Here is a 14,416-nt window from a genome sequence, read left to right on the forward strand (position 1 = left end):
TAATAACTCATATTTGTGGAGTACTTAGTCTGTGCCCATACAGTACCCACAGCTGGATTTGGATTATTTACTGAGTATGTTGCATAAGTTCTGGAACATGTTAGCTGGTTGGTAAGTATTACTTGCTGTATTACTTATTCACTCATCTAACAACTATTTATTGAGCATCTGCTGAATGCTAGGCACCGTTCTAAACTCTGAGGATACAGTGGTAGATGAAACAAAGTCCCCGCACTCATGTAGCTTACGTTCTAGAGGGGAGAAGGGCAGTAAACAGGTAATTACACGGTACAGTGTCAGGAGATTAGATGTGAAGAGCGGTACAGCTGGGATGGCAACTCTGATTGTGGGTGGGGTTGCTGCGGAGGATAAAGTGGTCAAGGACGACCTCTGAGGGGTGATACTTGAGCAGAGCCCTGCGTGAGGTGAGGGGGCAAGTCATGCAGATACTGAAGGCGCGGGCAGCACACAGAGGAAATAGCAAGTGTCAGGAGGAGAGGCAGGGGTGTGGCCGGGGTGTGAGGGGCGGGGGAGCCCTTGTGCATGGAGTGAAGGATACCAGTTGGGGAACAAAGGGGAGGGGATTTAGTGAGAGATCGCCAGGGCCCTGATCCTGTAGGGTCTCGTAGGCCATTATAAGGACTTGGATTTTATTCAAGACACGTTGGGAAGCAAGAAAGGGATGTGACACAATTCGTGGGGTTTTTTTATTATTAAAATATACATTATTACAAAGGGACACAGATGGGAAATGTGGATGCCTTGTGGGAAATGAAGTGAGGGCAGTTGGCGAAGATGAGGAAAGAGTTGTGGCCAAGGCTGAGAGTGGACATCTGGATTCTGGAGACTGACACACCAGGCAGTGTCTGGGGGCTGTGCAGCCTGGGATGTGGGCTGGGGAGAAAATCCCCCGTGTGTCAGTGCTGCTCTGTTCTCAGTCGGCGTCTCCTCCCAGGAAAGGCGGCTAGGGCGTGCCCTTTTTTTTTACACAGCAGGGTTTTGTGGGGCTAGTGTGTCTTCTTGCCCCTGGGAAGGCTCGGTAGCCCTAGACATTGATTTCCTTTTCTCTGGGCTCCTTCAAGTGCAAAGGAGGGACACAGCCAATGGTGAATAACAGGACTCCTTTCTCTGCTTCCCTAGGGACAATCCAGAGGCCACCCAGCAAATGAACGACCTGATTATTGGCAAAGTCTCCACAGCCCTGAAGGGCCACTGGGCCAATCCTGATCTGGTGAGCAGGCTGGCCGTGTCCTCACCTCTGCCTCACTCCCTCGGCCTCCGGCCCGCCGGTCTCGTTTGCAGAGACGAGAGGGAGGGAGGGAGCGGCACATTTGCAGAGCTCATGTCCCACAAAGACTTTCCCAGGCCAGAGTCAACCCCAGAGAGAAGAGAGATGAGCGGTTGGCCCTGTGGAGGGTCTCCATCTCTCCACTGTCTCTCTGATGGTCCACCTGTGACCAGACGTTCTAATGCTGAGTCCCTGGGTCTGAGCATGGACGTGAGCCCTAGTCCTGGGATTGACCCTGCAGACCCTCCTCTACTCATGTCTCTTCCTGTTGGCCTTCTAGGCAAGTAGCCTTCAGTATGAAATGCTGTTGCTGACAGACTCTATCTCGAAGGAGGACAGCTGCTGGGAGCTCCGCTTACGCTGTGGTGAGTTTGGGGGGACGTCTGGTTAGCAGCTTGCCAGAGAAAGGAGAGGAGGCTTCAGGGCGCAGTCCTAGGCGCAGGGCGGGAGAGGGCAGGGGAAGCTGTGCTTGGGCAGCCTTGCCACGGCAGGCGTGATGTGTTCTGTGATCACGTGTAACGCTGCCTTTCCTTCCTCTGCCCAGCACTCAGCCTTTTCCTCATGGCCGTGAACATTAAGACTCCCGTGGTTGTTGAGAACATTACCCTCATGTGCCTGCGGATCTTGCAGAAGCTGATTAAACCACCTGCTCCCACCAGCAAGAAGAACAAGGTACGGGGCCAAGAGGGAGGGCGGGGTGCAGGCCCCGGCCAGCACCTGACCTGCCTCTAAAGGCCTCTGCTCACCTGAACTCGCTCTCCCTGGGCGGTACCGATGCTTCCTTTGCGGCAGTTCAGCAGAGATGGTTTGGGGTTTTTGAGAAGGAAGGTTTCTCAGAGGGAACTCGAGAAAAACAAACACAGAAATACAAACGCATAGAACAAAGTGGGTAGCCGTGGAGGACTGCCTCTTTCTCCGGTCCCGTCAGATGACTCGCAGCTCCCAGAGGACACAGTGTTCTTTCCTACCCCTGTGCCTTTGTACGTGCAGTTCTGCGCAGTGGTGGAAGTCCTGGGCTCTGAGGCAGACCTCTTGATTTCAAATCCCAGCTCTTGCATTCACTAGCACTGTGACTTGGGCACGTTATTTAACTTAGGTTGCTTGGTTACCCTATCTATAAAATGGGAATACAGCTTCCACCTGAAGTGTTGGGAAGAACAAATGACTTAATGCAGATCAAGCGCTCAGAGCAGTGTCTGGCCCATGTTAATCCTTAATAACTGTTACTTGTGGCTGTATGGTGTCTCCTCTGCCTGGAATGCTCGCCTCCATTTTGTTAGCTGCTCCTTCAATTAACCAGTTCTCTGCTAGGCTGGCTATGAGCTTCTCGAATCCAGGGATTGTCTTACTAAGATGTTTTTATGTCCAGTGCATAGCATGGTATCTAGCATTATAATAGCCACTCAGCAAATCATTGTTAAGTGAATGAATAAAGCCAAGTTTTTAATCCTAAAATGGCCTAGCCACAGATGAACTTGCTTACACCAGTCGGGCCGTAATTCTTTCCCTCGGCCGTGCCTGAGGCCGTCAGTGCCTGTTATCCATCTTTGTAGTCCTTGGGTCGTTCTCCTTCCTGCTCCATCCTGATGGAATCCCTTGGTGGGAAACGAAGTCTTCATTGTAGGATTCTGAGTAGTAAGCAGTAAGGAGGAAGCTGGGCAATGAACAGTTTACTCTATTTCCCTTCCCTGGTCTGCCCGGACAGTCCTCAGAAAAGACCCCCCTTCCTTCCCTTTGATGAAGGTTTACTTCGCCTCAGAGCTAAGTCTCAGCAAATAAAAATTGGTTCTTAATTGAAAAGAAGAACCTCATCCCCACATAACTGTCATTTTTCCCACGGTGTGAGGTAAAAGATTTCCACAGGGTTCTTACTCTCTGAGCACTGAAGCCTCACATTTTGCTTAGTTTTAGCATAAAGAGAGCAGCAGTTCTCAAAGTTTGGCCCATAGATCCCTGGGTGTTCCCAAGATTCCCAGGGAATCTGTGAGGTCAACATTGCTTTTGTAATTACCCTAAGACGTGATTTGCCCTCTTCACTGTTTCGTGGCATTTATGCTGATGGTGCCAAGTCAGTGATGGTGAGGCCACTGGAGGCTTAGCACGAAGAGGCTGTGGGCCCAGCTCCACTCAGAGCCGTGCTCTTCCCTGCCGTGCACATTCCCTCTGGAGTGTCCTTGATGAAGCATCGCAGGTTAATTTTAGTAAATCTTGAATCCTGAGTGCTAATCTTTTTTTTTTAATGATTTAAAATTTTTTATTTATTTAATTTATTTATTTATGGCTGTGTTGGGTCTTCGTTGCTGCATGCAGGCTTCCTCTAGTTGTGGCGAGCGGGAGCTACTCTTCGTTCCGGTGCACGGGCTTCTCGTTGCGGTGGCTTCTCTTGTTGCGGAGCACGGGCTCTAGTCACGTGGGCTTCGGTAGTTGTGGCTCGCGGGCTCTAGAGTGCAGGCTCAGTAGTTGTGGCGCCCGGGCTTCGTTGCTCTGCGGCATGTGGGATCTTCCCGGACCAGGGCTTGAACCCGTGTCCCCTGCATTGTCAGGCGGATTCTTAACCACTGCACCACCGGGGAAGCCCAGCTAATCTTTTTAATATTCAGCAAGACAATGTGTGAGGCCCAGAGACAGTGCCCTGGCGCACTGCAGCGCAGCGGTTGTCCTGGGGAAAAGCACTTGTGTGACTGCGCTGCAAGCTGAACCAGTTGCTCTTTTCATGGAACCCGATTTGTGCTTGAAAGGAGGGCTGATGGGCAAATGGTGGTTGTTCAGAATCGGGTGTTTGGTAGACATTTTCTTATAAAGTGAATAAAGTGAGCTTATCACTTAAAGAGGAATTGACGTAACTTGGTGAACCAGTATTTTCCAAACGACCAGTACATGTTACCGAATCATGTGAGAGTAAATGATGAATTTTAGTGGAATGGAATACGAAACATTTATTGATTGGTTTCAGATTCCTCATTCTAGCCAGTCTTCAAGAACCTATAATTTGTTAAATTTTGGTTTAGTATCAAAGAAAAAATCCACAATTAATTGAAAAACCTATTAAAATATTCTTTTTTCCAACTAAATATCTGTGTGAGTAGTACTTCACCTCAAGCAACATATCACAACAGTTTGAACTCAGAAGCAGGTGTAAGAATCCAGCTGTCTTATTAAGGCAGTCTTTAAACAGTTTCAAAAATATAAAGCAATGCAACTCCTTTCTTTAGATTATTTTTGTTTTGGAAAATATAAAAAATGTTATTTAGGTTGCCAGGTAACGGATTTATTCTTACTTTTAAATGAATTAATAAATATTTTAAGAATTGCTGAACCTTAATTTTTAATAGGTACATATTGATGGAGAGAGCTACACACACAAGAACTCTTTGGAGTCAGTAATTTTTTTTTTTTTTGAGGTACGCGGGCCTCCCACTGCTGTGGCCTCTCCCGCTGCGGAGCACAGGCTCCAGATGCACAGGCTCAGCGGCCATGGCTCACAAGCCCAACCGCTCCGCGGCATGTGGGACCCTCCCGGACCGGGGCACGAACCCGTGTCCCCTGCAACGGCAGGCGGACTCTCAACCACTGCGCTACCAGGGAAGCCCTGGAGTCAGTAATTTTTAAGAGTAATGGGATCCTGAGGTCAAAAAGTTTGAGAACCCAGAGTCCTGGGGCTCTGCTGTGTAGGCTCCTTGGGATTAGTTATGGCTCTTTAAATTCTGGAGGCTGCTTAGTGACCCCTTGAAGATTTATGTTTGGGAAACTACAAATCAGCCTTGGGATAGGAGTTAGTATATGTGGCTATAAGGCTGTCTGCAGGAAGCCAGTTACACCTTATCCTGCACAGTCAAAATCAGTGACCCTAAGCTCAGCATGGAGTTGCTACTGCTAAATTAGATCAAAATGCTTTAAAGGAACATATGGGGGCATAAAAGACATGACTGTTGATCCTTCAACATTCTTGCCTTTGCATATGTCCCCTTGGGGTGCCAGTGCTATTGTATTGCAGCTGTGGCTCAGATGTGCCCTCAAGCTCTCTCACCTTGTCCGCTTTCCTCCTGCAGGATGTTCCTGTCGAGGCCCTTACCACAGTTAAGCCATACTGCAATGAGATCCATGCCCAGGCTCAGCTCTGGCTCAAGAGAGACCCCAAGGCATCCTATGAAGCCTGGAAGAAGTGTCTTCCTATCAGAGGTGTGTCTGTCTCTTCAAGACTTGAGAAATCGGTCATTCCTACCCCATCCCAGCAGCCCCACAATCCCCCCCTTTCTGTCCCTTTCTTCTCCTTACCTCTCCCTGCACCCCTTTGCCTGCCAGGGATCGATGGCAACGGGAAGTCCCCCAGCAAATCAGAGCTCCACCATCTCTATTTGACTGAGAAGTACGTGTGGCGGTGGAAGCAGTTTCTGAGTCGTCGGGGGAAGAGGACCTCCCCCTTGGATCTCAAGCTGGGCCACAACAACTGGCTGCGGCAAGTGAGTGAGCGTCCCCTGCGCCCCTCGCCCTGCTGCGCTGGCCTCAGATCCCGAGCAGGGTATTTCTACTACTCCCCACTTGTCTGCTCTGCTTTCTCTTCTTTCTCTTTGTTATTATTGCTTCCTTTCACATAGGTAGAGGTTCTCGGTTGCCGCCGCCAGCGTGGTGGACTGGCTGAAACAGAACTCTTTCCGCCTTCTCATCAAGCTCGTGATCTCTGGTCTCCTCCCTGACCACTGAACGGACCTGAGCCTCAGTGCCTGTACTCCCCTTTCTCCTTCCACCTTTCATATCTTCTGCTGTCCTCTTCCTCTTTCCAGCTAATGTTCTTAAAGATTAAAGTAATTATATTTTAGAGAATTCATTTGTCCATTGGTTCATAACATGAATAACTGGTTTACATTAAATGTTAAGTGTTCACCGTGTAGCTGTCCCCAAAATAGAATTATAGCTGTCTTTGCTAAGGAGAATTCCTGCTTGTCTTTTTTCCTACTTCAGTCATCTTGGGTACATTCTCCAAAGTAGTTGATAGAGAAAATCTCCATGAAGAAGGTGGCTCTTAGGCAGCCTCTTCACCAGCCTGCAGCAGTCTGATCTTGTGTTAGCTGGTGATTTTTACCTTTAACCTTTCCTAGAGAGGTACTCAGAGGACTTCCTCTGGATGGGTGGCAGTTGACTGTGCCCTGCGGGGCCTGATGAGAGGCTGTTAGTTGAGCCGGGGCTTCTGTCCATACCCCACAGGTGCTTTTTACTCCTGCGACGCAGGCTGCACGGCAGGCAGCCTGTACCATAGTGGAAGCTCTGGCCACCATTCCCAGCCGCAAGCAGCAGGTCCTCGACCTCCTCACCAGGTACCGTTTGAGAGTGGGATGGGCAGGGTGGTTGGACTTCATCTCGAGCCCTTCCCGCTTTCCCAGGGGAATCCATAGATCAGGGTGACTGGAGGCGCACCTGTGCTCTGTAACTGTCTCATTCCTTGTAGAAGATCACAGAAACAAAAAAGTTCTAAAAAGCTGAATTGTAGTGATAGTGCAATTGTAGTGGTAGTAGCAGTGGTGGTGGTGGTCATAGAGCAGCAGAATTTCAGCAGCTAGTATTTTTTGAGATCTTATGAGCTTATAAGTGCTTGGCATGCACTGTCTCATTTAATCCTTATCTGGGCTTAAAGTGGTTAATTAACTTGTCTACTGAAAGGCAAGATTTGAATCCAGGCAGTCTAATTCCAAAGCCCACATTATTGGCCACTAAACTCTGGTAAACTGACCTTGTGAGTGACTCAGTCACAGCCATACTCGTGCTGCCCCAATAGCCGCCGTTCATATTTTGGTGCTTTATTGTTCCAAACGTGTATAGCTTGTTGCACTGCATTCCCTGTTGTGTGCTTTTGAGCTCTCCCCAAGTGTGGGGAGTTCCCGAGTGGGGAGTTTGGGGTTTTCTCGCCCCACCCCCTTCCTTCCATGGAAGAGGGAGTGAAGGACAGCAGAGGCATGAAAGATGGAAGAAGCAAAGAGGAGCTGTCAGGACTGTTGCAGCTGTTTGAGTTCTCTCTCAGTGCCTGTCTCTCCATGGCAGTTACCTGGACGAGTTGAGCGTAGCCGGGGAGTGTGCCGCCGAGTACCTGGCGCTCTACCAGAAGCTCATCACTTCAGCTCACTGGAAAGTCTACCTGGCAGCTCGAGGAGTCCTGCCCTACGTGGGCAACCTCATCACCAAGGTACCTCTGTCTCACCCAGCCCAGCAGAGCCCCTTTCCCTAGCTCTGCTTTCGTTGTCCTCTTTCTCTGTGTGAACTTTGTAGTGTTCTTTTATACCAAGAAGAAACATTTGTTGAAAATGCAGGCATACCTTGCCTTATTGCACTTTGCAGGCGACTGCAGGTTTTTGATAAATTGAAGGTTTGTGGCAACGCTGCATCAAGTAAGACTATCAGCGCCATTTTTCCAACAACATTGTTTTTTAATTAAGGTATAGACATTGTTTTCTTAGACATAAGCTATTGCACACTTACTAGATTACAGTCGAGGGTAGACATGAGTTTTATATTCATGGGAAAAAACAAATTTGTGTGACTCGCTTTATTGCAGTAATCGCTTTATTGCAGTGGTCTGGAACTGACCCTGCAGTATTTCTGAGATCTGCGTGTGGTTACTTCTGTGACTTCATTGTGTTCATCATGAGGTTATGCAGTCTGTTGGGATCACTTGGACTGTTCTCCATTTTTAAGCAGTCCCTTAACGTCATTGCAACTGTCCTTGGCTTCTTGGAAAGGAGTTCTGCAAAGTTCTGCAAATGCTCTCTCAGCTTGAGAGAGCATTAGAATAAAAAGATGGTGCTGCCAGTTCCTGGACCAGTGGTGGGGTGGACCAATGTCGTTGGCAGTGCTGTCACACTGACTGTGCTTATTGTCCTGTTTAGGAAATAGCCCGCTTGTTGGCCCTGGAGGAGGCCACCCTGAGCACTGATCTGCAGCAGGGCTATGCCCTCAAGAGTCTCACAGGTAGAGAGAGCCTCCCAGCCCTTCCTTTAGGGCACCCTGGGTATAGTTTGGGGACTGACCCTTAGTTCCTTGGTTGCTGTGGTTGACTCTCTTCTCTCTCATGTTGACCACACTGCACTTTTTTTTTTCTTTTTTTTTCACAGTGCACTTTTGAGGTCTGCGTTTTTCTCCTCAGGGATGGCTTTACGTCTTTTTTTTTTTTTTTTTTGCGGTACGTGGGCCTCTCACTGTTGTGGCCTCTCCCGTTGCGGAGCACAGGCTCCGGACGCGCAGGCTCAGCGGCCATGGCTCACGGGCCCAGCCGCTCCGCGGCACGTGGGATCTTCCCGGACCGGGGCACGAACCCGTGTCCCCTGCGTCGGCAGGCAGACTCTCAACCACTGCGCCACCAGGGAAGCCCTCTCCTCAGGGATGGCTTTATGTCTTTGAGCATCTGTTGGCTATTGACCAGTTCACATCATTGAGCATGCCCCATGCCAAGCACGAAGATAGTGTTTCCCTGCTTTTGAGTTGCCCGTCATCTTTTGAGGATGAATTAAGCCTTCTTTGCTTAATTCTCATTCAGAACTCTTGTAGCAACTTTTTCCTGTCCCCACAGGCCTTCTTTCCTCCTTCGTGGAGGTGGAATCCATCAAAAGGCACTTTAAAAGTCGCTTGGTGGGTACTGTGCTGAATGGATACCTGTGCTTGCGGAAGCTGGTGGTGCAGAGGACCAAGCTGATTGACGAGACCCAGGACATGCTGCTGGAGATGCTGGAGGACATGACCACAGGTAGCACCACCCAGCAGCCTGCAACCCGAGATTCCCATGTCCCTTCTGGCTCCACTTAGGTACACTGGTCTGATTTCCCCAACTTCCTCAGAGCCAGAGCAGGGGCAGCAAACATCTCACATTCAAGGAAAGAAGGAGAAGAAATTTCTCTTGAGACTATTGGTTCTTGGGGTTATAAAATTCCATTGCTGGCCTCAGTCATTTGGGACTTATTTTATACTGGCTGCGCCATGTAGCTCGTGGGATCTTAGTTCCCCGACCAGGGATCGAACCCGTGCCCCCCTGCAGTGGAAGCACAGAGTCCTAACCACTGGACTGCCAGGGAGTTCCCAGTTTTGACTTTTTATATTGAGCTCATAGTGTGGGAAGAGGTCAGAAGTTCTCGTGTTGGTGTCTTTCACTGGTGCTGGAAGATTCTCAGCCATCATCTCTTCAGTTGCCTCTGCTCTCTTCTTTCTCCTTGTCCTTGTGGAGCTCCACTCTCTGTCATCCCTGTGTCTTCCTCTCTCTTTCGTAGTGTCCATCTCATTGTATCTTTATGTTGATTTTGGATAATGTCTTCCATCCTGTACCGTGTCATTCAGTTCATTAATTTTTTCTTCACTCTGTTATCTTTTTAATCTACCCATTGAATTCTTGCAGTTCTGTGTAGACTTTATAGTCTCTAGTTTTTTACTGACATTTCCTCCTCCTTTTATAATCTTTCAGCAAAGCAAACTTATTTCTGTGTCTGATGATTCTAAAATTTGAAGTATTTATTGATCTAATTCTGTTGTTTGTTTTTTTGGCTCTTGCTTATGGTGCCTTAAATCTTTTTGCATTTTGTGGTTTTTTTGACTGTGAGCTCGTGTTTTGAGGGTTTATCTGTGGAAATTCTTCAGGACCCGAGTCAAAGGAGGGTTTTTCCAGAGAAGATTTGTAACCGCTTCTGTGAGGCATCTCAGGGTACAGCCATCCCAGGGCCGCCTTCAACAAAGTTCTGACCTTAGATTTTTCAGACCTCCTAGATAGTGTGAGCCACAAACGCCTGTGAGGAACAGCTTGTTGTGAGTTCTTGGAGATTTTTTTCCCCCCCTCTACTCAGTGCCACATTTTGAGGGAAGACAATGTCCTTTCATTGATTTGCTTGGGCGAAAGGGAGAGTTCTTTTTAGTTGACCCTTACACCAAGGATGTAGCTCTTTTGGGGAACCAGGTTTACATGTATGTGTATACGGGGTGGTTCCTGCCAGATTCTCCACCTTGGCAGATTTGTGGCTGTGTATCCAGCTCTCAGATCCTGGCAGGTTATTGAAATGAAAGCTCATGGCAAAAAATCGCCTCAGTGCTTTGCTAACCTCCCTGGGTTCCCAGTTTTTCTTAATTTTGGGGCTGTGGCTTTCTTTGCTAGTGGGGCAGTTCACTGATACCTTTTTATTCAATATTTTAAATTGTTTTTAAGTGGAGGAGTGGAAGGTAGGTCGGGGGACATAGTCTGCTGTATTGCCAGACACGGAGGTCCTTCTGGTGCCATTTTCAGCTGTCTTGCTGAGCTGGTTTGTGACCTTGGCAACTGGACCCTTTTCAAGAGCGTTATTACAGCACTTGCATATATGACTTGAAGTTTATCTCTTTCATTTATAGAGGGCGATCTACTTAACCTTTTAAAATGAAACTGAAAACTATAACTTCCTTTTGATTTGACTGGAATGCAGTTAGGATCATTATTTGACATTTTTGGGTACCTATTTTGGGCAAGAGGATGCAAGGTTATAATTCCCAGAGGGAGCAAGACGTGTACACAACTAACTGTGCTGCTCTGTGTTGACTTGGGTATTAAGGCTTTCAAATGGAATGTGGTCTGAGTATGAGAATCAGTCAGCTTCAGGTTTCCAGTTGAAATACTGATATTGCCACATAGGACATTGAAAGACTTGCTAGGCAGAAAGAATCTGTCAGTGACGGAACTTCATTTAAAGTCTCATCTTAGTTTCCGTGTGTGAAGCTCTTTCCTAACTGACTTGGCCACACTGATTTCTGGTAGGTACAGAATCGGAAACCAAGGCTTTCATGGCCGTGTGCATTGAGACAGCCAAGCGCTACAATCTGGATGACTACCGGACTCCCGTCTTCATCTTTGAGAGGCTCTGCAGCATCATCTATCCTGTAAGCATGAGCAGTGGTGCTTCCCGTGGCTCTCGGGGTGTCAGCATGAGCCATTTCTCCATGAAGCCTCTTGCTGATTCATTATAGTCATGGGTAATCTTACCAACGGTGGCCTGTTCAGGCAGTGTTTTAGGAAGCACCGCATGTGAAACGGAAGCAACCTCATAATATTCCCGTTCCACATGGTGGGAAATCTAAAGACCTTCCGTGGTCTCATTTCCTAGATTCAAAGTCAAAATCAGTCTTTCTTTTTGAGCTAGGTCTAACCTCCCATTGCCCAAATCCTGGTATTAATCCAACATGCTATGAAAGAAGCAACGCTGAGCTAGGGCGTAAGGAAATTTTCACCCTCTTCCTTCTTTCCCTGCCCATGTTTTGTGCACGCTTGGATGCCGGTGTATTTGTTTCCGTAGCCCGAACTATATAGAAGCGTGGTATGATCCAAAGATCCCCTCCTGTTATTGAGGAAGAATGAAGAACACCGGCATCGTCAGTTAATGATGAGAGATCAGTGGGGTTGGGCGTGCCTGAATATTGTATAATATAGAGAAGACCCTTTCCTTGACTGGAGGGTCACCAGGGACAAAGTCGTCTGGCCCCAGATTGGTTGGCATCGCATGAGACGAGCAGGAGGAGAGCCCTCTCTGCCCTCGTGTCAGTGATCCAGCTTTCATGGGTCACTCCTCGTCTGCTTATGTTGTTAGGCTTTCCCTTCTAATCTCCCCTTAAGTTTCAGAGGACGTGCTTGATATTTAAGGCTATTTGAATTATATTTGGATTTTTGAATCACCTCTGAGCTTCTTATCCTTTATGTCTTTAAATATGTAAGGGGCTGGATGAGTTTCGTGTGTTTTCCTCAGGGTGTCCGTGAGCAAGGTAGCATGGTCTAAATCAAAAAGGTCTCTGCCATCCCTCTGTACGTATACTTATGCCATCCCTTCTGCTTCCTTCTCTCCTTTAGGAGGAGAATGAAGTCACTGAGTTCTTTGTGACCCTGGAGAAGGATCCCCAACAAGAAGACTTCTTACAGGGCAGGATGCCTGGGAACCCGTACAGCAGCAATGAGCCAGGCATTGGGCCACTCATGAGGGATATAAAGAACAAGATTTGCCAGGACTGTGACTTGGTGGCTCTCCTGGAGGATGATAGTGGAATGGAGGTAACAAGCATAGGACACCACTGTCATGGTTAGGGTTCCTTTCCCTCAGGAGCCGATTAACACTGGGCCTCTGTAAATGCGGGCCAAGGATCTCCACCTACCTACCCCACCTGGTGTTCAGGGTAATTACCTGTAAAGGGCTCTGCCCACTGCCTGGCACGTGGGAAGCAAATGGTTGGTGACTGTTGCTTGTCATGGCGCAGGCTTTTATTGTTCTTGTTGCTGTGGCAGAGGCTTTCCAGGGATTCCAAGTTAATTAAGCTCCCTAAATACTGGCACTTTAGCCCCTGTGCAGATTTCTGGCCCTGTATCTGGTACCTTCTGGCAGACAACACTGGGGTCTGGCGTTATCGTATACATGGTGAAAAGCTTGTTGGTGAAATAGAGAAAATTGTCTTCTTTGGTGCTGAGCTGAAATGGATTCAGGATAGGAGAAGGTCCTCAGCAGTTTTTTAACCTGGAGTCCATGGTTTGGGTTAAAGCTGTTTGTAACCCCTGAACTTGTGCACAAAATTCTGCGTGTTGCGCACACATGTGCATTTCTTAGAGAGAGAGAGTCGATAGGTCCCTGACGCACAGACGTTATGCCATAAAGCGCCCTTTGATCTTGAAATTTACTTGCCTTACAATTATTTCCAAATAACAGCATCATTTTCTTTTCTGTCCAGCTTCTAGTGAACAATAAAATCATTAGTTTGGACCTTCCTGTGGCCGAGGTTTACAAGAAGGTCTGGTGTACCACGAATGAGGTATGTGCTTGTTTTCTTGCTTGGAGGTGTGGTTTGACTTGCAGGCTTGTACTAGGAAGAGCCGTTGTTCATCGTCACTTGCCCAGGTGGTAGCAGCATGTAAGGACCTTTACTTCCCCTGTCGGTGTTGGTGTGGAGAAAACCGGTCACCTTGTCCTCCTTGTGAGGCAGCTTACTGGTGAGGGGAGAGGAGTTTCAGGAGGGGTGAGCGTTTCCTGGCCGTGCAGCCGGCCCGGGCAAAGTCTGAGGAAGCCCGGTGATGGGGAGGGCTTGCTGTCAAGAGTGGACACCTCTTGACTGAGATTAATCTCAACTATTATGGGCTTGCTCACTTTTCAGAACATTTTCCAGTACTGTGTCGAGGAGCATAGTTTTTATTTTACTAGTTGGGAAATTGAGACTCAAAAGGCAGTTGTTCTGAAAGAGTGGAAAAGGGAAATGAAGAAAGCATGGCGCTGTGGTCCTTTTGGTCACCTCAGTACCATTTGTCCGCTTATAAAAGTCAGATGTTCCACTTCCCCCACTGACATTTTAGCATCAAAACAACCATACAGATTTAATCCCTGATGCACCTAAAAAATTCAGAACAAACTTCTCTGGGCGCCCTTGTAAATGGTGGTATGGAACCCAAAGAATACACATCGTCAGCCTCCCCTTTTGAACCAGGAGGCAAGAAGTTGGGGATCATTTGTCCCTCCCATTAATGTGCTTAATCCACCAAGGGGTTCTGGCGAAGTCCGGAGTTTGTGGCACCTTTTTATCCGGGCGTTCATCAGCTTCCCTTTTTACTTTATCCCCCATTTCCCTGATAAGCAGCCCCTCTCTTCAGCTACAGACAAGGGTCTGTTTTCTGTGTCTCTCTCTTTCTGTCCATGGTCTATGGCTGTCCCCTCTCTTAGTTCCCACTGGGCCTTCACAGCTGGAAATGCTCTGGGACCTGGCCTGACAGGTTCTCTCCCTCCAGGGTTTCGTCTCCTGAAGCTGAGCATGGCTTAGAGGCAGGCAGCTTGAATTAGTATGGTACCTGCTCTCCCACTTAATTTGCTAGAATGTAACTTCAAGCCTCCGTTCCTCACCTCCAAAATGAGGATAATACTACCTGTGCTAGAGTGCCTCAGCTGGTACCTGGTGGAGAGTGAAGTCTCATCCTCCAGTTTAGGAAAGTTGCTGGAATCTTCTAATTTACAAGACTTATTTCTAGTCATTCTCTCAGGTTGTAGGTTTAGCTTGAGGAAATTTGGATGAATCCTCTCCTTGCTGTGGGGTTATATGAAGACCTCAGGATCTCCCTAGGCAGAGATTGGTGTATTCTGTTTTCTTGCCTTTGATTCCTGAGACTTGAATCGC

The 14,416-nt window shown here is 48.0% G+C and overlaps 1 protein-coding gene across 7 annotated transcripts in view; it reads left to right on the forward strand.

Annotated features, from left to right (window-relative positions):
* UBR4 (ubiquitin protein ligase E3 component n-recognin 4) overlaps positions 1 to 14,416 on the forward strand; it is a 128,642-nt gene that overhangs the window by 89,901 nt on the left and 24,325 nt on the right. For all 7 annotated transcript variants that reach the window (XM_060310362.1, XM_060310369.1, XM_060310384.1 and 4 more), the window contains 12 exons: positions 1,141 to 1,231; positions 1,569 to 1,653; positions 1,833 to 1,960; positions 5,338 to 5,467; positions 5,591 to 5,748; positions 6,491 to 6,600; positions 7,322 to 7,463; positions 8,164 to 8,245; positions 8,844 to 9,017; positions 11,040 to 11,161; positions 12,123 to 12,320; positions 12,989 to 13,069. In XM_060310362.1, coding sequence (XP_060166345.1) covers positions 1,141 to 1,231; positions 1,569 to 1,653; positions 1,833 to 1,960; positions 5,338 to 5,467; positions 5,591 to 5,748; positions 6,491 to 6,600; positions 7,322 to 7,463; positions 8,164 to 8,245; positions 8,844 to 9,017; positions 11,040 to 11,161; positions 12,123 to 12,320; positions 12,989 to 13,069 — 1,501 coding nt within the window. The remainder of the gene's footprint in view (positions 1 to 1,140; positions 1,232 to 1,568; positions 1,654 to 1,832; positions 1,961 to 5,337; positions 5,468 to 5,590; positions 5,749 to 6,490; positions 6,601 to 7,321; positions 7,464 to 8,163; positions 8,246 to 8,843; positions 9,018 to 11,039; positions 11,162 to 12,122; positions 12,321 to 12,988; positions 13,070 to 14,416) is intronic.

The sequence above is a fragment of the Globicephala melas genome, chromosome 1 (assembly GCF_963455315.2).
Source record: "Globicephala melas chromosome 1, mGloMel1.2, whole genome shotgun sequence".
Lineage (NCBI taxonomy): Eukaryota > Metazoa > Chordata > Mammalia > Artiodactyla > Delphinidae > Globicephala > Globicephala melas.